Source organism: Aspergillus fischeri, genomic scaffold (genome assembly GCF_000149645.3).
Source record: "Aspergillus fischeri NRRL 181 1099437636266 genomic scaffold, whole genome shotgun sequence".
NCBI classification, from domain to species: domain Eukaryota; kingdom Fungi; phylum Ascomycota; class Eurotiomycetes; order Eurotiales; family Aspergillaceae; genus Aspergillus; species Aspergillus fischeri.
Window position 1 is genome coordinate 3,226,249 of NW_001509760.1, and position 23,722 is coordinate 3,249,970.

Consider the following 23,722-nt stretch of genomic DNA (forward strand, 5'->3'; position numbering starts at 1 on the left):
ACTGCTAGTTTGTTACGCGCGAGCAGCAAGGAGATTAGAAACTGTCATGTGAATCCCTTTCCAATGTAGCTGAGACAGTCACTTGTTCATCATTCACCGCTACCTGTGTAAGACCGGCCCTTACTGCTGCCCCAACGCATGCATGTAGCCTTGACGTGGCCAATTTGCTCCTCCTAACATGACTGGCTACATTCCGTTACTGCTTCTCGCCAGTCATACTGTGTGTTGTTAATGGCACGCGTGGCCAACACTAATCCGATAAAGCCCCAAGCCATGAAGGGCATCTTAAGATCCCCCTGTGTTAGACGACCTTTTAGAATGATAAAAGGAGGTCTCACCTGGAATCAAGAATAGCCTGCTGCCTCTTTTCGCTCCACTATCACAACTGAATTTACGCACCATGTCCACCACAACCACTACTTTCCAGACCCGGTTCGGGGAGGTCCATACGAAGCCTCAAAGCAAACCAGGGGAGTTTACAAGCATTCCCGTGGTTGATGTGGCCGACATGGACTCCGACTCTCCACAGGACCGCCAGCGTCTCGCAAAGGAGATATACCGTGTTGCGACCACGATGGGATTTCTCTTCGTGAAGGCAAGCACCACTTGTATCTCCATCCATTCCCTCTACGTATATTTACCTCAAGGCGCAGAACCACGGAGTTTCTGAAGAGTCAATCCAAGAGATCCACAACATGGCCCACAAATTTTTCGCCCTGCCGCACGAGGTGAAGATGGAGACCTTCGTTGGGAAGAACAATGTATGTATGCCCCTGCTGAATGTCGTGCCAGCAGTAATCCCATTGCAATTTACATCATGATGGCAGCGATTTCGCGGGTTCTATCCCCAAGCCCGAGACGTCCCCGAGGATGCGCATCCCCACCTGAAGGCAACCGCAGGAAAGTCAACGGAAGCATTTAACATCGGCTACGAGGTAGCGGGTGACCCTGCCAAAACACCGGACCACGCCGAACCCACGGACCCGTGGGGTCTCCATGGGCCAAACCAGTGGCCTCGCGAGGAACTCATCCCGGGGTTCAGAGAAGCCTACCTACAATATTATGGCCAGATCTTAACGTTTTGTCGAAAGCTGCTCCGAATATTCGCCCTAGCTTTGGATCTGCCAGAGACTTACTTCGACCACATGTGCAAGAATCCAGGGGCCGCATCTCGTCTTATACGTTATTCCGCCTGTAGGGCTGATCAAACGGCCGCTGAAGTTCCACCACACACCGTAAGTATTTCTCGGTTCCAAACTTATGCTGCCTGGGCTCTCGCATTGGATCATCTTCCCGGCTAACTTTGCTAGGACTTTGGCTTCTTCACGATCTTATCCCAGGATGCAGTCCCGGGTCTAGAGGTCCTGAATTCCGAGAAAGAGTGGATCAAGGCCCCTTCTATTCCCGGTACCTTTGTCGTGAATATCGGAGACATGTTTGCCTATTGGTGAGAGCGAATATTTCCTCCATCCCCCTCCCCTGATATATCCAAACGACACTTCAAAGCTAAGACACGAATGAAAGGACAAATGGCCTCTTCAAGTCTACACCCCATCGTGCGATCAATAGGACTAGCCAGGAGCGGTTTTCCATTCCACTCTTTTTCAGTATGGACTACCAGACGCGGGTAGCGCCTATGGAGAAGTTTGTTTCTGACACCAACCCGCCGATCATTGAGCCCTTTGTTTATGGAGAGGTAAGTTCCCTTGTTTTGCTTCGTTTGTTGGATAGGACGATCTAATGTGAGTTACCGCATCTAGTGGACACGAAGACATACAAAGGACTGAGCATCACCATGAATTTCACGGGACATGCCTGTGGGTGCCCGGAAAGAGTACTAGTCTCAGGATTCTATATTTCGCTAGCGTTATGTTTCTATTCTATTGCATGATGTCTAGAATGCCAATTTGATGACTGCGCCTATTCTCTGAACTTCTCTTCTTCTGTAGGTGGAGATCCTGAAGGAAAGTGTTCCTCAGTAAGCGCTTACCCTTCTCAGTTAGGTATCAAGCGATTTCATTCCTTTAACAAAGTAGTTATGCCCTGTTTCGCCGAAAGGCATATTTTGGACCACGATCATCAGCAAGGAGCATGTGTATTGCATTCCTTGTGTGTGAAATGCAAATATCATTACTCAAACCCTCAGTAGCATCATAGTCGATTTCTTCCGTTGCATATGTAGCTTTATAGATACATAGACGTAACAATTCTCTATTTGACTTCCTATTTAGTTACAGGTTAGGTCGGGGCCGGGGCCAACCTAGATGCAATCCAAAATGCGGATAGAGCCAGTCAATGCAAGGATAGCATTTGAAAAGGCCGCTGGAAGGGATGCAGCGTATTGACGTACTCGCCCTCTTTTGAATTGCAGGTTGTACGGCAGTGAGTAAGGACTAATTAAACACCGACCAGACAAGCCAAATAAAGCCCCAATAATTATTCCACTGCCGTTTCCCACCCCCTTCGAAAGGGTATACACTGGTTTTCGGCGAGGTGAACTTCCGCCAGGACCAATATACCCACGCCCAACCCTATAAGAGAATTGATCCAAGTGAAACTATGGCACGGTGCACGCCCTAGCCAGAAGAGACTGACTTTGAAAATGTCATTACCCACAATGACTTAGATGCTGGCCCCGCCACCACTCTTAAGGGAACATCTGGCCAGTTCAAGCCAGTACATGTAGCAATCCTTGGGCATACATCCCAGAAGATCCTGTAGCTAGTTCAACTTATACCCAAGCTACGAAGCTCCACAATGTTAGTGACCATACTGGCATCAAGGCATATGTTATGACAAGCCTGATGGATTAAATTATCAGCAAATTCACACAAGCATGTCAAGATCTCAGAAACCTCGGCACACCCAGGCTACTTCAGCTCGATCATTAGGACTCGGGTATATTGTCGACATCAATGCCTGCATTGGCTACCTTATGGTAGATAGAGCTTCGTTTGGCGCCAGTCTTGCTGACAAACAATAGTCCTCACTCACAGCCTGAAGAAACCTTCCTGTAAAAGTACGGTCAGTTATAGAACTTGGTTACTCGTTTTTGTACGTCCGAGCCTTTTCGGCTGCCTGTGCACGTAACTTCCAGGCGAGCCATCAGTTCCCTGCAGCATCCTTTCCGTATATAACAACTATGTTTCCCATGGAATTACTTCTTTCGTGTGTACTGGAAAGTATGTGTAATGGTTTGCCAAGGGTGTTCTCTCTCAGCAGCTAGATCTCCAGAGTGAATAACCCATTTGACCTGGCACTGTGATCTGGTCCGCTGTAGACTCTTTCAGCATGCAAGGTAGTATTTGAAATAGCGGCTGGAAGAGGTGTAAGGGATAGATTAACTTGACCGCCTCGTGAGGAATGCAAGGTTTAGCGAGCAAGGGATAGTAATAACCAGCAGTTACCAAGCCAGCTGTAGTTGTCTCATTTCCTTTTCGTCAGGGATATTGATAAATTTTTATTTCTTCCTCTTCCGAGGGCCACCCATTCCTTCCGCCGATTATACACTCTAGTCTTCGGTCGCTGAACTCCCCCATATTCTGATACTCTCAAGAACATTTACAATATCCAAAGTCTCAGCAAGCTAGAATGCACGTCGGACGGAAACCCGACCAGCCGCCTGACCTGGGAAAGCACAGCGACCTAACTCGCGTAGAAGTGCTTTCCGGAGATGTTGGGGATATTTGCACCCGTGAGAGCAGTCCATCATTTGGTCCAGAAGATCGAGTTCAGTTGTTACAATGGAATCAGAACATCACCCAGCCGGGGAAGAGCTGCGTCCACACCCTGATCCAGGAAAAGGCTCTGACCCAACCTGATGCACCAGCTATCCACAGTTGGGATGGCGCAATGACTTACGCTGAGTTGGATCGGTCCTCTTCGGCGGTGGCTGCGCATCTCACGAGTGTTGGGATTGGCTCGGAAGTGCTTGTTCCTCTATGCTACGGGAAATCTCGATGGGCGGTCGTTGCGATGCTAGCCGTGTTGAAGGCTGGTGGAGCATTTGTCCTGATCGATCAAGCTCTACCAATGCAAAGAATGCAGGCCATATGCGATCAGATCCGGCCCAAGATTGTCATAACGTCGTCACAGCATGCGGCCGTCGGCGCCAACTTCGCCTCCAAAGTTGTCGTCGTGGATGAGAGATCCGAGTTCGCCCTGGATCCCAGTTGGCAATCGCCCCCAGCAAGCCCTGAGAATGCCCTCTACGTCATGTTTACCTCTGGGTCAACAGGGCAGCCTAAGGGCGTAGTGGTGGAGCACAAGTCGTACAGCAACCATGCACTGGCCTGCGCCAAATGTATGTCACTAGATAGCAGTGCTCGAGTTCTCCAGTTCACGTCATATGCGTTTGACATTACCATCTTGGAGATCTTAGGGACTCTGATTGTTGGAGGGTGTGTTTGCATACCCTCAGACGAGGAGCGGCTGGGCAACTTGGCTGGCGCTATCAATGCCCTGCATGTGAACACCCTTATGCTCACGCCATCCGTCTCTCGGCTTCTCACTCCAGCCGACATCCCGTGTGTCAAGACATTGGTGCTTGCTGGCGAACCGATGACTGCGGAAGACATAGGCAAATGGACTGGCAAGGTAACGTTAGTTAATGGATACGGCCCGGCGGAATGTACTGTGTTATCCACGATACAGAATGACATGCAACTCAGCTCCCACCCGAGAGATATCGGCCGTGCGGTAGGCTGCACGTCCTGGGTAGTGGACCAAGACGACCCTTGCCAGCTTCTTCCCATTGGCGCTATCGGAGAGCTCCTGATCGAGGGCCCGAATGTTGGACGCGGATATCTTAATCGCGAGGCCCTGACCCGACGGGCTTTTATTAACAGCCCCCCTTGGCGCAATCAATTCCCGGGTTGGGACGTTTATGATCGGATGTACAAGACTGGTGATCTTGTGCAATACGCCTCCGACGGTAGTCTTCGCTACATTGGCCGAAAAGATTTGCAGGTGAAACTACGCGGGCAACGTTTGGAATTAGCCGAGGTCGAGCACTACGTCCGAGTTTGCTTCCCTAGTGCAGGTACAGTGATATGCGAGAAGATCGTCCGGAACGACCTTTCCTGTAGCCAAGCGGAGATATTGGTTGCCTTCGTCCATGTCCATTCCCCAGGGAGCAGCGATAGCGGCCGTAACCCCTTGCCGGCTGGTGCTGCCGATCTTGCACCCCCCAGCGACACATTTCGAGAACAAGTCGAGACAGCTGCAGGAGACCTACATAAAGTCCTACCCGCCTACATGATACCGACGGTCTTCCTGCCGCTCTACCGGGTCCCTTTGAGCCCGACTGGCAAGACAGATCGCAGGCATCTGAATTCCCTAGCACAGCTGCTGCCTCGGTCTGCTATCGAGGCATACGGAGTCCAACAACGAGCATTTAAGCGAGCGCCGAGCACACCGGAGGAATGGCAACTTCGGGTCCTGTGGTCGGACATTCTGGGTCTACCCGCCGACGACATCGGGGCCGATGACGACTTCTTCTGGCTTGGGGCCAATTCTCTTGACGCAATGAAGATGGTCAGCCGCGGCCATGCGAGAGGGATGCTTGGGCTCACGGTGCCCGCCGTATTCGAGTTCCCAACCTTGTCCGCTCTCGCCCCTGTAATTCACCAGAGACGGATTGAAGATCACATAGCATCGCTTCCTCGGCCGGAATGGGACTTTTCCTGCCTGCCGGCCAGCGTGACTGAGGAGTGGCAGTCTAGCGATATTGTGGCTGTCCTGCCCACCACCGACTTTCAACGTATCTATCTCGATGCCGGTCTGAAGAACTACTACATCTGGCGGATTGACCGTCCTATAGATGTGGATCAACTCCAGCACGCCCTTCAAACACTCTGCGACCAAGTCCCCGTGCTACGGTCGCTTTTCGTTCGCCATGCTGATACCACTCTCCAAGTGGTGCTGCGTCGAATGCAGGTAGAGCTGACACAGACCATCGTTGATGAGGACAGTGTCGACGAAGAGTGCCGTTCCTGGTGTGCGATTGACAACAACTCGCCAGAGGTCCCAGATGGCTCGCCGTATTTCAAGCCCATACTGATATCTTCCAAGCCGTCAAAGCACATCTTGATCCTCCGCCTATCCCATGCTCAGTTTGACGGCTCAACGCTCCCCCACTTACTCGGTGCCCTTGTGCGGGCTTATCAAGGTCATGAACTATCGCAGCCAGTCGTGGATTTTACTGCCTACATGCAGCATCGCCTGGCCCGCCGTACGCCCGCTGCGTACTGCTTTTGGAGAGATTACCTGCACGGGGCGTCCTTGTTGGGGTGGGATTGGCTCACTGGCAACGCTTCGGGGGACAATACTATTCACCGGGCGTTTGTGGTTGGAATCGACAAATTCCCGCTTTCGAGCCCACCGCGTGGCATCACGATGGCGACCTTGGTCAAGGCAGCATGGGCGTTAGCGTTGGCTCGACTAAGCAAGCAGACAGACCTTGTCTTTGGCCATACGGTGAGCGGGCGGAATATGCCGATCCCTGACGTGGATCGAATGGCTGGTTGCTGTATCAATACTGCCCCCATTCGCGTCCGTATCCAGCCTGCCTGGACTGCTCACGAGCTCCTCCGCCACGTCCACACTCAATACACTCGCACTCTTGACTACGAGACGATCGAGCCCAGTGAGATCATGGCACAGTGCACAGCCTGGCAAGGAAAGCCCGACTTTGGGAGTGTCGTCACCCACAATCAATTTGATAACGCGGCCACCGCTGTTCTAGAGGGAGCATCTGATCGCCTTGAGCCTCTGCATCTTGGGATTTCCGAAGATGTATTCCAGAGCATGTCATGGCCAGTTCAGCTCATGACTGAGCTGCACGGCTCGGAGATGGAAGTGATCATTCTGGCATCAAGCCACATGTTGCCACAAGACCGGGCAGACTGGATGATTGGAAATTTCAAACAAGCATGTCTTGACCTCCTGAACTCTGGCACATCCAGTCCGCTTCAGCTTGATGATACTTCAAAGGGCCCAGTTGTTGGCTAAAGCCGATCCCCAGAACTATGATTGAGATACTCAACCTCCGTTAAGTAATATTGCTTAGGAATAGGCGTATATTAGGTTATCTATTAGGAAGCCGTACTCTTTTGACGTTAGTTCCGCCCACAGCCAGTAGCGACTAGTCAGGGCGTGACTAGCTAAGTTCAGCACTTTAAGACTGTTATCTCCATTGGTCAAACATATTCAGAGTTGTAGTGCTGGTCGAACCTGAGGATCTTCGTCCTGCTGCAGTGGCTAGCGCAGCTAAACTATTTCTAGCCAAGTCATATTACTTGCTAACTAATTATGGTTAGATTTAGTTAGCTTTTAGGTTAAATAAATCACTATTTAAACGTAATATCTTATAACTGTCAAGGTGCAGGCTCGCAGGCAGGCAAGGATGGGTTAAAGAGGTAGTTGACACTCAGGCTAGCTTCACTAATCCTTATCTAACAGTCCCAGGCTGCAGGTAGACTGGTACGGGTAGGCTCTATAGACAGGACGTAGCTCAAACAGCTTCAAACAGGTTTCGGAATTGTGCGGTGAAGATATTCCCAAGGTCACGTGATTCCTCCTCAGCGATGCCAACTCCTATTCACGGCAGCACCGTGACAATAACTATGGAGTATAAGATGTTACAATATCTCCTTATATACTAGCTATTCTAATATAAAATATTATTTATATGAGAAAATAAGACTCTTCATGCAAAGGTTTCATCCTGACTTAATAAGTAATAGATTCAAGCTATATTAGGTAAGTTCATAGTTTACAGGCTTTACAGCCTATAATGAAATCCATGCCCCATGGATATACATATATAAACATGAGAATCCTTTATGCAGAATGGTGACCCTCAAGCTCTCTTCTGTCTAATAGATAATCTAAACAGGCTACACCTAACCATAGTTAGATTAAGAAAGGACTACATATCATACACTTATAATAGTTTAAACCCATCAAAGCTAGGCTAGCCTTCCAAAGAGGAGTTGACCAAGAAGCCACGCGTGAATGACGCGGATGCTTCTAATTACCAGATCACATAACTCGCAGATTGATGAAATAATCGTCCTCAATTATCCAGACTACCCTATGCAGTGTCTAAATATATTTTGGTCATTCATCTTCAACACCAATGCATCTGGTCACCTCAATGGCATCCTGGTACGACTGATCAGCTAGCCTGAACATTTGATCGAGAATGCTACGAGAGCGGTAACAGTGAGGAACTTACGCAATGACCCTCAGGTTGGTGAAGTTCACTTTCGTATACCAGATTTGGATTTCCATCATAGCTGAATTTAGGAGCTGTATCCCTAGCAATCATGGATGTTACAGCGACCTCTGGTAGACCGGATACATCGTAGCCCTCTCTGCGTCTGTTCTGTGTGCCCGCCTTGCGCTTCTGCTCAACTGTGCTCCGGACATACTCCAGATACTGCGGGTTACCTGGAAAAAGGACATTGTCCGCAGCGAGGACGGTGCCAGGTGAGATCATGCCGTAATGCTCACACAACTTGACATCGGTGATGTATGCTGCCTTGTAGTGGTCAATGAACATTAGTTCAATGTGTTTGACTTCTCCGGTAGTATAGAGTTGGTGAAGAGACTCGTCACTTTGTCCAACGATGATGCTCACCAGGTCACGAAGACCTGCAAGCTCAACCAACATATTTGCTACAGCAGCTGATTCGGGATTGGATTCCAGACTGATGAGTCGTTTGCCGCCGTTTCGTCGCAGAGCATCACCGAACAGAATTGCCGAGTAGCCGACATAGCCTCCGAGTTCAATCATAGTTTGAGGCCTTATATCCTCAATCACCTTAGTTATGATCCTCCCCTTCTCACGCCCAACATTCATGAGGTAGCAGGTGTTTGCAAACTGATCAATTAGATCCAGAACCTTCTGGGGTCGCCCGCGGATTTCGCCCAGGTTAGGCTGTCCATAAACAAAATGAAGTAATTTGATTTCTCGGCCATCCTCGCACTATTTTTGTTTGGGAGAGCGTTAGAAAGACTTCGCAGTCCAGACTGAAATGTCAGAATGAGGCAAATTACCCAGGTGTTCGAAGATTGACTGTTGTAAGCCACCATTTTCTGAAGGAAAGATGCGCGATCCAACTAATTACCGAAATTTTGTAGACAACGATTATTATAGAGGATAGAGACACTGATATCTTCTTCTTGCGCTCTGGGAATATATGCTGGTCGCCACATGAGCGTGCATTTATCTAACTCCGATCTAGATATGGGACCGTAGTAGTGAGGAGCGGAAGAGTCGTTGAGTGCATGAAGAGCAATTCCTACAATGTTACACCAAGAAGGGGCTCACGTCTCTTAAGAATGCTTTTTATGTTACACCAAGGAAGGGTCACCTCTCTTAAGAGACAAGCATCGGAATGTACGTCTTCAAAGTTGTTGCATTATAGTTCTGGACTCTAGTTACGCAGCCTTTCAGGGCAGCGGCGGATGGGTAGATTTTGACGCAGAGCAATACCCGGGTGTCGTATGATTTATTAACGTTAGTTACTTGGTTGTACATTAGTCAAATTTCCCATGATTATCTAAAGCTTCCATTAGTTCTCGGTTCTGTGCTTATATTGCAAGGAGTTGATCTATACATCTTGTATACAGGACCCAACATGCCAACCGTGCCAACGCAGACAAGCCTTGGGAGTGCACATCATCGTTACAGTTGGTAACTTTAGGCCACATGCAGCCTTGATCGAATTGTAAAGTATGACTTATTTTCAACAAACTGAATTAGGGTCAGGCAGTTGCCACATATACTGCGGTTACCTTTCATTGTTAGTGGAGTGTAGCATTCTTCTACTGTGTAGTACCATGCGCACGAAGTGTAGTGGTCTCGGCCCTTGCTGATATTATATACCCAGCCAACCCTGAGTCGATTCTTGCTGAGCTGCTGAGTCGACCTCTTTTGCGGTAGTGAAACACATCCTCGGTTAACAAACCCTTGCTTGAGTATCCGTTTGACGATGCATGGAGGAGGCACAGGCCACTGGTGAAAATGCCAAGGTTGCCCTCACCTTTGGTTGATCCCCTTACTTGTTTCTTGCGAATACCGTCCTGTAGGATCGAGTATAACAGAAAGACAGCTCCCGCGCCAGCAGACAATTGACACGTCCCTTCGTGACTCCTGGCTCCATACGTTGGCTACCTGCGCTTTCACAAGCTCAAAACTTTCAGATATGGCACTTTCCGGACTCGTATCTGCGAAGTTGGTGATTTGGAACCTCACCAAGAAGCAGTCGCTGATTATCTTGTCTGCGCTCGTGGCAGTGGTTTTCATTTTCCGCAGTTTGAGAAAGCTATACCTAGCTCATCTACATCCCCTAGCAAAGTTTCCTGGCCCTGCAGAAGCAGCGTCTTCCACTGCATGGATGTACGGGGTCCTCAAATCAGGATCTCCAGAGAACCATTATGAGAAGCTGCACGAACTTTATCGTACGTCCTCCGGATAGCGAATTTGATATAGACTTCTCTATCTCTACCCCCCCAGCGCCTGTTCTAAATCATTTCACACATGGCTGATATACTGTCCTGAGAGTAGAGACGAAGGCCCTCCGTATAGCACCGAACGAATTGCACATCACTGATGTGCATCAGTATAAAGTGATCTACGGCACGTCAAGGCCATTTCCCAAACTGCCCTCGTTTTACAACTCATTCCATACTCCACATACTGTTTTCGTGGAAATTGACCCAACACTTCATAAAGAGCGCCGCCGGATGCTGAGTCCATTGTTTTCCCGTACTGGCGTTTTTCGGCTTGAGCCTATCATTCACAGTAAAGTGAAGGAGTTGTTGCACCGGATCGATCAGATGACAGGGAAGAAGGTGGTTAACCTTTATGACGCTTTCAGGTAGGCCACCCACGGGGCTCGCGCTGGCCCAGTTGCTGCGGGTCGAGCCACTGAGAATTAATGACATGATTTATGAGTAGGCATGTCACTGCCGACATCATAATGGAGTTTGGATTTGGCAGGTCGCCAAGCATACCAGACCAGAAAGGATTAGGAGCCAAGTCTTGGTTGATACATGCCCTGGAAGGGTTTGGGCGGAATATTTGGACTATGCAAGAGCGGCCGATCATCAACAGGATATCCGGGATGATACCCCTGTGCATTATGCAATACTTTGATAATGGGTTCGGCCCCATGGCCCGGCTGATGAAGGTATACAGACCCTCATTATCGGTAATGCTCGCGCTTCCTGCAGCTGATGAATGGATACTTTCATAACAGTACGGCGAAACCTGTCTCCAAGAGTATGAAAAAGGCGAATACGCAAAATCTCACCCTATTGTTTTCGATAGTCTTCCAACTCTATCATATAAACTAAAGGTCATGGAAGCGGTAGAACTCCTCATTGCTGGGTCGGGGACAACAGCGTCTACGCTAACGTCAGCCATGATTCATATCCTCAAAAATAAGGACATTCATGCCCGCTTGGTGAGCGCGTTGCAAAAAGTCCAACCCAACGAGGAGGGGAACCTAGCGCTTTCTGACTTGGAAAGGGTCGACTACCTGGTTTGTACTCTGCTTTTTTCCATCCACCGGCTTGCACAGCTGATCGCAGTAGGTTGCGTGCGCCAAAGAGTCGCTGAGGTTCGGACTTGCGGTTCCAGGGCGTCTACCGAGAGTGGTTCCAGACGGTCTTGAGCAGCCTTTCGTTGTTGATGGAAAGGTGGTTCCGCCCGGGGTGAGTGTATTGTATTTTTGTATATTCCCTTCCTGCAGCCGCCACTAATTGGAGGCAGACTATTGTCTCCATCTCCGCGTATACAATGCATTACAGTGAAGAACTCTGGGGTGCGGATGCACGAACTTTCAACCCAGATCGCTGGTTAGACTCACGCTCAAAGAATCTAGAACAGTATCTATGTACATTCTCAAAGGGCGCAAGAATGTGCCTCGGCCATAAGTATGTTTATTCCCCCAGCAGAGGCATTGGCTTTCTACGCCGTTCGTTTTGAAGAGACAGTTAACTGTGCTATGCAGTTTGGCGTCCGCTGAAGTTATTATTATCCTGGCTTACCTGTTTAAATACTACAACATGAGCCTACAGCCAGAGTTTGAGTCACCCAAAACAAAGGATAATTTTGTTCTAGAGTACTGCAGCCCTGGGCTGCCTGTCACGTTTGAAACTTGCTTTCAAGACGGTTGCTGCAAGGGCAAACAAGGGGCTATTCCTCAGTGACATGACCATGACATGAAATACTTGTCCACTGACTGCTTGCGGACAATCGAGTTTAGCAACAAGCATCGATCGCAAGAACGTATCCAACGGTCCAGCGGCCACCTTGGTATCCTATACGAAATAGCAGTGCCTCCATGATTCTTCGATTACTAACCAGGTCAGGGAATACAGATGAGAATAGTCGTCTCATTTCCTCTTTGTTCCCCCTTTTTGGGCAAGTGAAGGGAGAGGATGCAAATGCTTTCAATCATTCCTTGGCTATTCCGCACAATCCCGTTTATATGTTTGACTTTTATACACACCAATTCACAAGGTCGTTTGGTATCTTCCTAGCATTTACTGATAGCAGTCTGTATGGTGGACAAAGACGCAACGGCGGCAGGCAGAATATCATAACTCCAGCCGAGTAAGGAGCGGTCCGAATAGACTTGAAGCGTCACTGTAGTGATACTTGATTCTGATGTCCTTGTCAAGAAGGCGTGTTGGGCCACGGCACTGAGCAATGCCCTCGCTACCTTGATTTGCGACCATGAAGGATCCCATCCCGCAAGCCCACAAGGGATAATGGCCTTACTCCAATCAACGCAAGATGGATCTTCAGGCATGGACTAGCATATGTATGTCTTTGCTTCCGTGAGCCAATTGTGTGGTTACACGTCCATTCCGGACTGTCTCCGTTCGAGTATCTGCTCTGCATCCTTCCTAGAGCATGGCCCAGAGCGAGCTCAAACCATAACGTAGCAGTCCTTGCATGCCAATCGATATCCAAAACAGTGTATTTAAGTCGTTTGTCCTTCCATTTCAAAGTCGAGTTACACCGTCTTCATCTACAATCGCAGCAACATCTACCCCACAAACCTAACTGGTCTGTATTCTAACCTGTCTTTAAGTGTGACACTTTCACAATTTCATTATGACTGTGCCGGACCACAAAGTCAACGTCGACGAAGCAAAGGCTATCCTTTCTCAGTTGAATGCCCTGGATCTGCAAAAATCCGGGTCGCATCAGGATTTCATTCTCAAATGCCAGTCACTGATCGACATCTTCCAGAAGCCTGGGGATAAGGCGTTAGAGATTTTAACATCGGTTTTTCCCTATATGATTTCCCCGATAGGAAAGTGAGGCCTGATAGTTTAATAGTTCACCGTATTCCCTTGTCTCCACGTTGCCAGTGATCTCGGGATATTCGAAAAGCTATCCAAAGGCCCCTTGACGGCTCGTCAGTTGGCGGAGCAGACGGGAGCGGACTTGGTGCTCGTTGGTCAGTCATTAGCATCTTCTAAGAATAACCTATTTGATATACTGGTAAACAAACGCTGACAGACATAGCTCGGCTGATGCGCGTAATCGTCGGGGCGAAGGTAGTCGCTGAAATAGACTCGGAAACCTACGCTCCAACGCCTATATCCAATCTATATGCTACGTCTGCTTACGCTGCTGGGTTTGGCATGTAGTACGAATCCTGTTCACCTCGTAACCGGTAAATTTATAACCGCTGATGCAAAAGAAATTGTTTAGTGGCGCGATTGTCGATAAGCTGGGCTGTTTCCCTGAGTATCTCAGAGAAACGAACTACCGCAACCCAGCCGACCACGAGAATGGAATATTCCAGTACTGCTTCCGAACCAATCTTACAACCTTCCAGTGGATAAATCAGAACCCTGAGGTGGCTCGTGATTTTAATCTCTTCATGACAACTCGCCACGCCCAGCAACATTGGTCCGACACCTATCCAGTCTGGAAAGCGATCAGTGATGGCGTCACGCTCGACGCTCAGAATCCATTGGTCGTCGACGTGGGAGGCGGAATGGGCCATGATTTGCAAGTTCTCAAAACGAAATTGCCATCGATCAGGAAGGGTCAATTGATTGTGGAGGATCAAGCTTCAGTCATCGACGCCATTCCGGCCGACATGCAGGATCCAGATCTGCAATACGTAAAGTACGATTTTTTCACACCGCAGCCCGTCCATGGCGCGCGCGTATATCTGCTCAAGTCCATCATTCACAATTGGCCTGATCACAAGGCGGTCGATATTCTGCGGAATGTCGCGTCTGGGATGAAGCGCGGGTACTCCAAGGTTTGGCTTTTCGGTGCCATTGTTCCGGATACCAATGCTCCTCAAATGCTGGCTGGGTTGGATATCATTATGATGGTTCTTCTGGCGGCTATGGAGAGAACCAAGCAACATATAGCGGAGCTGTTGGATAAAGCGGGCATGGTCCTGACGGATGTGCAGATGGTTGGTGATGGATACGGGGTCATTGAAGCTATGCTCAAGTAGATTAGTCTGTCTGCAAAGCCATCATGATGGTTCCCATGAGTGACATCTCGCGGAGCACCGGTTAAAGGATGGAGGTAAACAATCCCTTGGACTGCTGTCAACCTGCACAAATGGCAAGTTTATGGGGGCTACGGAATACCACGGCTTAATAATTGAAGTGATCCTGGTGAGAGCTGTGGACGTCATGCACACGGTCATTGTTATTGTAGCAAAATATCGGGCTGTACTATAGATGAAGATTGGACAGTAAGAGGCTTACTGGGTAATAATAATGAGTATTTGCTGCAATAGCCCCTTGAAATAGCAAGAATGTGCCAGTATTCTCAGTGTACCAACTGTAAGAACCTTCCTCCTAATCTCTACCTAAGAGACGGATGCTACATGGACCTCTTTTATCTTCTCTATTTTTACTATATTTATGGAGTCTAGAGTGCAATAACCTCACTATAATTGTATGGTGAGGTTATGGGGTTACAGGACACCATGGTTATATTGATGCATCCCACTCGTCCACCATCCGGTCAGGATGACTGGAGAGCCACAATGCTGTCTCGCAGAACCGGTCCAAAAGCCGCTGGCAATGTGGCTCGTCTAGCAGGCCTGGCGGCGCAAATAGCTGTACCGTCAACTGATTGTCCCGAGGGATAGTAACCAGATGGAGATAACTTCGCTCAAAGGCGCCACCAAAGACGCGGGTTGTACATTCTACTTTTGCTGACAAGGAGAACTCGGGGCTCAGATCCAGGCTTTGGTGCTGAATCAGACAGCCGAAGGGAGAGACCATGGGCCACTCGGTGCAGTAGCGGCGAATCTCCTGCAGCCCGAGAAACTCGTGATCAAGAGCCTCTATGTGCTGCTCCTGGACCGCTCCGAGGAAGCTTTGAACGGTGCACCGTGGTCGGGCACGAACACGGACGGGGACGATGTTGGCGCAGACACCCACAATTGTTTCGATACCAGGCAAGGGAACGTTTCGACCACTAACGACCTGGCAGAAAACCACATCAGTGGTTTGGCAGAGGCTCATCAGGATGAGCGCAGCGGCAGATTTCATCAGTGAGGCTACGGTGATGCCATTGTGAGGCGTGGGCATGGCCATATTTGTCGTCAGCTCGATCAAGGAACCCGGCATGAGGGACTCCGCAGGTGCGCCGAGCGAGAGTTCATCCAAGCGAGTAGGCACACGGGACGCGTATAGCGTGTGACTCCAGAATTGCCGAGCCTTTGACTTCTCCGCTCGGGTAAGGTGGCGTATATAGGCGGCATATTGCGTGACTGGAGGCAAAGGGTGAGTGTCATCGCCATAGAGACGGGCGAGATCGCGGTACAGCAGTGGCATGCAGTATCCGTCATATTGAGCATGTGAGAGTCGCACGGCTAGGATATGATACTTAGGATTGGCAGACTGCGAGAAAAGCGTGAACTGCGTCGCCAAATAGCCAAGAGGAAGACCCCGAGCCGAGTCCATGCTACAGACAAGCTCGCAGGCGCTGGAGAGATCCTCGGAATCGCAGGGGAATTCAAAGAACGGCACGGGGATAGGTTGAAGCACAACTTGGACAATATGGTCTGTGGTTTCCTGCCGCACAAAGACCGTGCGCAGGATCTCGTGTCGATCTAATAGCATCTGGGTGGCAACTCGCAGGCGTCTCGGATCCAAGCATCCGTGCATTGTTATCAGAAAGTAGGTAGCCGGCCAGGTACACACCGTTTCCGCCTGAAACTCGGTGGTGGGCAGGACGTCTTGGATCAGCGAGGCATCAAAGACCATCTGAGAAGCAATGGTGTCGCGCATGGAATCCCCTACTTCGTTGCTTTCACTTCCAGGTAGTGGGTGGCAGGGCTGCGCAGCACCCTCATCTCCAGAGCCCGGGAGCTGCAGGTGTTGGCCCTGGCCCTGAACTAGGTCAACAAGTCGCGGCTGCTGTAGAACACCCTTTACGGACAGCATCATACCCACTGACCGCGCTGCCGCAACGAGCTTCATCGCAGCCATAGAATCTCCGCCCAAAAGGAAGAAATTGTCATCCAGACCCACCTGGTTGACCGGCAGACCCAGGATGCGCGAGACCAAGGCCTGGATTTTCCGCTCGGCGTCATTGTGTGGTGGTCGCTTTACAGTGACGGTCCCTGGAATCTCAGCATGAACTCCTTTTCGGCAGGCCTTGCAAGCCTCTTCTCGCAAGCGGCGGCGATCGGCCTTCCCTGTCTTACCAAGGGGGAATTTATCAAGTGTGATATACATGCGTGGTATCATATACTGAGGCAAGAGCTTGTGCAGGTGAGCTCTGAGGCTGGGGACTAAAGAAGACACCTCCTTTGCAAGGTCGGCCATGCTCACAGTCGCGTAGTCGCAGGGCATCATCCGTGACGCCACAAATGCGGTCAGGGTTGGGTCGGAAGCTAGATTACCAAAAGAAACGATATCCACCAGGACATCGAGCGGACGATCGCTGACCACCGACACAGCCTGCTGTAGATTATACTCAACCTCCGCCAGCTCTAGCCGCTGACCATTGATCTTGACCTGCGTGTCCTTACGGCCAATGAAACGCAGGGACCCCTTTGGACCGTAACGCGCGAGATCACCGGTCTTATAGAATGCGCCATGTCTACCAGCTGAGAATCGTGAGCGCCACCGTGGCTCTGAAATGAATCCCTCTCCAGGCTCTCCCGCGTGGTTGAGATATCCGCGAGCTACCAGGGGCCCTTCAATAACCAGCTCTCCAGCGCTACCAAGGGGTGCCAGGCGATCATGATCCTTAGGATCAACGAGCCACGCGAGGCCGGTTGTAGGGTATCCGATGTTACGCGGGTCGGCCTGGCGGTCGATCTGTGACTGCACGTGCGTGTAGATACAGCACTCCGCTGGGCCGTAGGCACACATCAGCCGTACATGATTCGCCCATTGATCCACATCTGCCGCGGACATTGCTTCACCAGTAGCAACCACCATTTCTAGGGAAGGGACCTGCTCTGGTAACAGAAGACGTAACACCGAGGCGGTGAAATGAGCCGTATTGGCGCCTAGCCGGCTAATTGCGCCCGCAAGATCATTCAGACGTTCATCCTCGGAGGGAACGCAGACGCAGCCCCCAAAGCATAGTGTTGTCAGGATCTCGCAGATGCTGACGTCAAAGGCGAAGGAGGAGAACTGTAGGACGCGGGAGGAGGGTCGAAGAGCAAACAGTGTCCCATGCGCCATGGCGCTGCTACAAAAGGTGGCGTGCTCAACCACGACTCCCTTTGGTTTTCCGGTGGTGCCAGAGGTGAAGACGGCGTACAGAGCATGCGATGGCTGGCTCGGCTCGAGCGGGCCCAGTTTATTCGAGGAAGTGTGCCAGGGAGCCTCGATGCCGTCTCCAAGGACAAGCAAATGATCTCCAAGTTCTGCTGCCGCCTCCTGATGTTCTACTGAGCAAAGAACTATGGGAGGGTGTACCTGCTGGCAAATCTCTCGCAGACGAGCGATCGGATGAGATGGGTCGAGGAGCACAAACGCCGCGCCAGCCTGCATAACCGCGAGGATTGCCACGATTGCCCACCGGGATTTCTTGAAGAGGATGGGAACGAATACCTCGGGACCCGCGCCCTGTGCTGCCAGCTGAGTAGCCAGCTGCAAGGCAAGACAGCCAAGTTCCCCGTAGGTGAACTTCCCGTCCCAGGCGCATACAGCAGCGGCCCCAGGTTGAGAGCGGATGTGCGATGCAATCAGATCTGTCGCGGAATCCTCGACTCGCTCTGGAGACTGCGCATTCAACTCCTGGAGCTGGGCGTAGCAGTCGTCACTGAATAGATCAAGCTGGGCTGGAGTGAGATGCGGGGTTTCCAGGATGCTGCTGAGGCTCCTATGCAGCGTACTGGCGAGATTAGCCGCCTGCTCGTCAGAACAAGTGGTGCTCCAGTAGTTCATTGTGACCTGGACGGAGTCACAGGAAACATCGACGTTGATGGCCAAATCGAACTGGAGATCAGGTTTCACAGGCATTAGTGTACTGAAGTTGTAAAAGTACGACAACGACGCTTACCTCTGTCGGGTCAAGTTCCCAGACTGGCTTTATTGCCAGAGATGAAGTCTTCTGGACCTCGTGTGAGGGGGGCCGCATGGAAATAATCGTGTTGAACAGTGGGCCTGAGAGAGATAATGACTGAAGAATTCGGCCCAGTGGCGTGTGCTGAGAGGAGGAACTGTCAATAAAGTCGGTCAGATTTTTCTGTAGCAGCTGGCTCAACGTTTCGCTACCGGCCAGCTGTATTCGACAGATCAGCATATTCACATATGGTCCCACAGCGTCGTCCAGCTCCTCTAGCGGGATATCTCGGCCAGCAGCCAGGTACCCGAAACATATATCATCCAAGCCGGTGTAGCAGTGCAAGGTCAGGCCCCAGGCCAGCTGAAACAAATTCGAGATGGTGATTCCATGCTTGCTGCAGACCTGCTGCAGCCGTGGCGCCGCCTCAACCTCAAGGGACAGAGATTTGAGCTCAGGGGCCTGCTGTTCTCCAACCTGGCGTCGGTAGTCAAGGCTTGGAAGTAGGGACGGATTAACGCCGTCAAGGTATTGCGTCCAGTAGGTGATGGAGCGCTCTAGGTCCAGCTGCTGAATGTAGTGGATGTACTTCCCATAGGATGGGGCTTGCGGAGGTAGCTTGTCGTCGTACGCAATCCCGACGTCACGCATTATGATGTTTATAGACTGCGCATCGATCAACGCATGGCTAATTGTGAGACCTAAGTACACCTCCTTTGTGGTGATGCAAATGGTCAAATGATGAGCAGGCATGTCAGTCGGCAAGTCACAGAGGCGACTGCGTTCCCGGAGGACGGGGATGGGATCCCCTCGAGGAAGACAGATGCCGTCAATGCGAGGAGGCGCCTCCTTTAGAACCACCTGGTCAAAGCTTCCGGGGTGGACGCGGCTTTCTACCATAATGGTCCGCAGGATAGCGTGGCGAGCAATCACCTTATTCCAGGCGGTCCTAAAGCGCGCCAGTAACATGCCCGGTGGCAGATTGCTTGGGGGGTGAGCTTTCCAAAAGGATTGCACGCGATAGAACTCGGGGTTTCGTGCTTGGGACAAAAGGATTCCCTGCTGCATGGGTGAGCATCGAAGCACCTCCTGTAGGTTTCCGTAGGTGGCCGAGGGGAGGGCAATGTCGGAGAGCGTGTATCCTGTCTGCATGCTCGTCAATTGAGTCACTGCATCTCGCAGAGTCTGCTCATAATGTTGCATCCACCGCTGGACCTCAGGGAAGGCCATTGCCTGATGTTGGTACTGCAGGGTAAACTGAACGCAGCCTTGGACGCAGGAAACAGTGATGTCGACCGATGCCAGCGGCTGACAGGCCGCCACTTGAATGGCAGTATCCTTCTCAATTGATAGCTGCCGATCCAACATCACGGCTCCTTCTTGTCCAGGTGTATAGAGCTCGTGGGGATCGTGGCGAAACAGCACGGTCAGCGGCTTCACGGTTCTGTCCTCTATATCTTCTTCAGCAGCCACGCGTGGCAAAGTTGTGGCTTCCGTACACAGCCGAGCATCCTTAGCTCGCCTGACTGCCTCAACAATGTCAATTTCATTGTCTATGTCGATAGACACCTGGTTAATCTTGCTCAGCCAGCCAACTGTCTGTGAAGCCTCCTTGGTTTGGATCTGGCGATCAGACCGTTCGAGGAGGATCACTGGAACGGTTGCATTGGCAAATGATCTGATGTACGAGACAAGAAGGGCGGCGTGAAAGATATCGATTGGCACGGTGCGGAAAACGTCGTTGCAATTGCCTACTAGAGCGGCACTGACCTGCTTATCGAGAGTAAAATGCATCTGCGAGACCCGACGACTATTTTCGCCTCTAGGCACTTCCCCCCTTTGGGCTTGGACCAATGCGAGGAGGCCTTTTCTGTCTCTCGACTGCTGGGACTGACACCATCTTTCGTAAGAAAGTGCCGTCTTCGGCTCCACTGCTGGAGACTGTCCCTGAAGCATTGCGTCTAGGTCACGGCTCAGGATGGCCCAAGAGACTTCATCAACAACCAGACAGTGTGCCACAAGGGCGACATACTGCTCTGAGGCCAAGTAGATCAGCGCTGCGGTAAAAATCGGTCCCTGCTCGATATGCAAGCTGCTTTGCATCTCCGCCACAATGTGCGGAATGTCCCTGGTACTGGAGACGTGAATCGTAAGGAAGGCGAACACCGTCGGGCTATGCTGTGCAATTCTCTGCTGCCACTTGCTGGTGCCTTCGTCGGTTTGACTCTGTGTAAATCGTGCTCGAAGCATTGGATGCCACCGTGCTAGTTGCACTACCGCATTGCGAACTGTCTCCGCATCGAAGAGACGAGTTAATCGCATCACTCGTCTCTGGCTGGCTTGATGGGGCACACACCCGCAGCTGGCAAAGAACATTTCTTGGGGAATAGATAGAGCAAATGTCTCGTGGTCATAGGATTGAGTCATTGTCTCATTTTTCGGGCTTATATTGTCGATTGCAGCATCATCGCAGACCAACATACCATCCACTACAGGCACATGTGGAGCCAGCGCTGCAATAGTTCGGTATCGGAACAGATCCTGCATTGATATATTAATCCCCTTCTTCCGGCAGAGTGCACTGACTTGCATACCAGCAATGGAATCACCGCCGATGTGGAAGAAGCTGTCGTCGACACTGATTGTCGAAGGGTCGCGCTTCAGTACCTGAGCAAAAATGCCCTGTAAGAGAATTTCCTGAGAGCTTCTTGGCATGAGAGCAACCTGCTGCACATGGATATAGGAAGTTAGCTCCGCTAGCGTCTTCTCGCTGCCGATTCGACGTAGATCACGGCGACTCCTCTTGCCAGTCGGCGTCAAAGGGACCCGTGTGAGCGGGATGTAGAGATCTGGAACCATGTAGCGCGGCAGTACAGCCGCCAGCGCAGCCCTGACTGTCTCAGCGTAGGCACGGAAGGCCTCCGACGGCGGCGCGAGGAAGGAATCGTGCTGGTCGGGGTTCGCAGGTAGTGGGTTCGTAGATTGCAACAACAAGAATACTGTTAGACGGGGTCGTTCGTCGTCTCGCGGAACGATCAGTTCTGCAATCACATTTTGGGTTGTTGGAAAACTCTTCCTGACGTTATACTCTACCTCCGCAAGCTCGACTCTCTGACCACGAATCTTGACTTGCGTGCCCTTCCGGCCAACGTAGATGCAAGTACCGTCATCGCAGTAGCGCATAAGATCCCCCGATCGATAAAGCCGATTTGGAAATGGGCCCGGATACTCGAAGCGCCAGGAGGGAGGGCTGATGAAACTCATTGATGTCTCATCCGGCTGCTTCAAGTATTCCCGCGCTAAACATGGACCCTCCAAGAGCATCTCTCCCACTGCTCCTACAGGGACCAGGCGCGATGGATCCTCCGGGTCGACCAGCCACATGCGAGAGGTGGGTAGCCGCCCTACATTCCCCGGACTGTCCGCCGGGCTGAGGGGCTCACTGGCAGCACAGATGCCCGCCCATTCAGTCAGGCCATAACCCTGCACCAAGTGTACCCGCTGCGCCCAGAGACTCATCAACTCTCGTGGCAGAGGCTCTCCCGCAGTTACCAAGGTCTGAAGGTGCGGTAGGTCGTCAGGGCAAATTGACTGGATGATGGACGGTGTCAAAATGGCCCATGTTGTCTGCATACGAGTCATTGATTGCGCAAGGGATCCCGTCCGTTCCGCTTCAGATGGGACACAGACAGTAGCGCCAAGTGTCAAAGCACAATAGATATCAATCAAGGCCATACCGAAGGCGTGGGAAGCGAACTGGTAAACCCGGCTGTTCGGGCCCATCCGCATGCCCACCCCATGCGTCGACACTCCTGCGAAGGCGGAGTGGTCAACTAGACAGGCCTTGGGAGTGCCAGTACTTCCAGAGGTGAACAGCACATATGCCGGGTCACTGCCCCGGAGAGGGATACTGATGCTCATATTGGGTTTGGGAAACTGCTTGATAGTCACGTCAGATAGCACGATGCAGTGCATCATCGTCGCCGTAAAGAGATTGGCATGATCGCAAGAGGCCAAGACGAATTCCGCCTCTACATGCCGTAGGACGTTTTCTAGCCGCTCCTTCGGAGTGGACGGGTCTAGAGGCACAAATGCGGCCCCTGCCTTGAGTACTCCCAGTGATGCGACAATCGCCCACTTGGATTTCTCAAAACAAACCGGCACGAACACGCCCGGCCTAGCTCCTTTCTCTACAAGCTGGACGGCGAGGCGGTCGCTCAAATCGTCCAGCTCCGCATAGCTCAGCTCCCCATCCCAGGCACAAATGGCGAGTGCAGCGGCATCTGTAAAGCAGCGTTGACGCACCACTTCGTGGACAAAGCCGGTCGCTAGAGGGAAAGTGCCTGAGTGCCAAGAAGCCAAATCTGCCTTATTCCGCTCGCTTATCATGTTTGCGTTTCCGACAGTGTCTTCCAGGGTTGATTGCAGGCACAGGATGATGGCTCTTTTGGTGGTGCTAGCCACATCGTGCGCTTGCTTTTCCGAGAGAAAAGCATCCTGGTATTTAAGGCGCAAGTGGATTGAGTCACGCCCTATCTCTGCAACGAGTTCGATGGCATATTTGTGCTTTCCCGCCTGAAGACCAAAGTCCCCGGAGTCCTGCACTGCAGGGAGGACTGCCATTTTCGGTGCACATCCATTTTCCCCGCAATATGTATTCCATCCTTGCTGCGTTAAAATGGTGAGGCCCGTGTTATATTGCTCCTGTTGTTCTATTGAAACAGGGTATAAATCAAGGCCCCTCCCGGTCGACAGATCCAGCAACGATGTTTCCGACGTTAGAACACAGGAGCAGGAGTAGCTCTCCAAATAATCTTTGGCTAGTCTTTTGAAGCCGAACAGCACACTATCTACGTCGCAGAAAGTGTGGAGAATAAGAGCCCAGCCAGCCTGAAGAATCGATTGTAATGCGTCGGGATCCTTCCCAAGGAGCCCTGCTGCAATCTCCGCATCCCTGACCTCCACATGGCTTGCGGTGGGCAGGGCAGACGGACTTGCAGTGAGAGTAGGAAATAGACAAGAATGTTCCAGTCATGCCATTATGCAACCCTTAGATGATGATAGAAGATTGAGCAACAGTGATGACTCGATCAGAGCTACCGAGGGGAGGATATTTATAGTCGTACAGGTGCCGGGAGGTTGTACCCGCTCTTTGATCGAGTTTGATAGATCTGCTCTTCT

General features: G+C 51.1%; 6 protein-coding genes across 6 annotated transcripts; 4 read left to right on the forward strand and 2 right to left on the reverse strand.

The window, feature by feature from the left end:
• Positions 1-400: 400 nt before the first annotated feature.
• Positions 401-1,787, forward strand: NFIA_057980 (isopenicillin N synthase family dioxygenase; the record flags this gene model as incomplete). Its single annotated transcript, XM_001258344.1, has 6 exons — positions 401-589; positions 648-761; positions 828-1,235; positions 1,311-1,447; positions 1,525-1,696; positions 1,761-1,787. The coding sequence occupies 6 exons, from the start codon at positions 401-403 to the stop codon at positions 1,785-1,787; spliced, it is 1,047 nt and encodes a 348-aa protein (XP_001258345.1).
• A 1,804-nt stretch (positions 1,788-3,591) lies between these two features.
• Positions 3,592-7,011, forward strand: nrps11 (nonribosomal peptide synthetase fmqC; the record flags this gene model as incomplete). Its single annotated transcript, XM_001258345.1, has 1 exon — positions 3,592-7,011. The coding sequence occupies one exon, from the start codon at positions 3,592-3,594 to the stop codon at positions 7,009-7,011; it is 3,420 nt and encodes a 1,139-aa protein (XP_001258346.1).
• Positions 7,012-8,209: 1,198 nt separating this feature from the next.
• On the reverse strand, positions 8,210-9,099 carry NFIA_058000 (O-methyltransferase; the record flags this gene model as incomplete). The annotated part of the gene is made up of 2 exons (XM_001258346.1): positions 8,210-8,992; positions 9,064-9,099. 2 exons carry the CDS (start codon positions 9,097-9,099, stop codon positions 8,210-8,212), a joined length of 819 nt encoding a protein of 272 aa, XP_001258347.1.
• Positions 9,100-10,755: 1,656 nt separating this feature from the next.
• NFIA_058010 (cytochrome P450) lies at positions 10,756-12,001 on the forward strand (the record flags this gene model as incomplete). Its single annotated transcript, XM_001258347.1, has 5 exons — positions 10,756-10,889; positions 10,970-11,201; positions 11,271-11,555; positions 11,608-11,727; positions 11,786-12,001. 5 exons carry the CDS (start codon positions 10,756-10,758, stop codon positions 11,999-12,001), a joined length of 987 nt encoding a protein of 328 aa, XP_001258348.1.
• Positions 12,002-13,138: 1,137 nt separating this feature from the next.
• On the forward strand, positions 13,139-14,510 carry NFIA_058020 (putative O-methyltransferase; the record flags this gene model as incomplete). The annotated part of the gene is made up of 4 exons (XM_001258348.1): positions 13,139-13,312; positions 13,367-13,487; positions 13,556-13,679; positions 13,745-14,510. 4 exons carry the CDS (start codon positions 13,139-13,141, stop codon positions 14,508-14,510), a joined length of 1,185 nt encoding a protein of 394 aa, XP_001258349.1.
• A 487-nt stretch (positions 14,511-14,997) lies between these two features.
• Positions 14,998-23,164, reverse strand: NFIA_058030 (putative nonribosomal peptide synthase; the record flags this gene model as incomplete). The annotated part of the gene is made up of 2 exons (XM_001258349.1): positions 14,998-18,474; positions 18,539-23,164. The coding sequence occupies 2 exons, from the start codon at positions 23,162-23,164 to the stop codon at positions 14,998-15,000; spliced, it is 8,103 nt and encodes a 2,700-aa protein (XP_001258350.1).
• Positions 23,165-23,722: the final 558 nt, after the last annotated feature.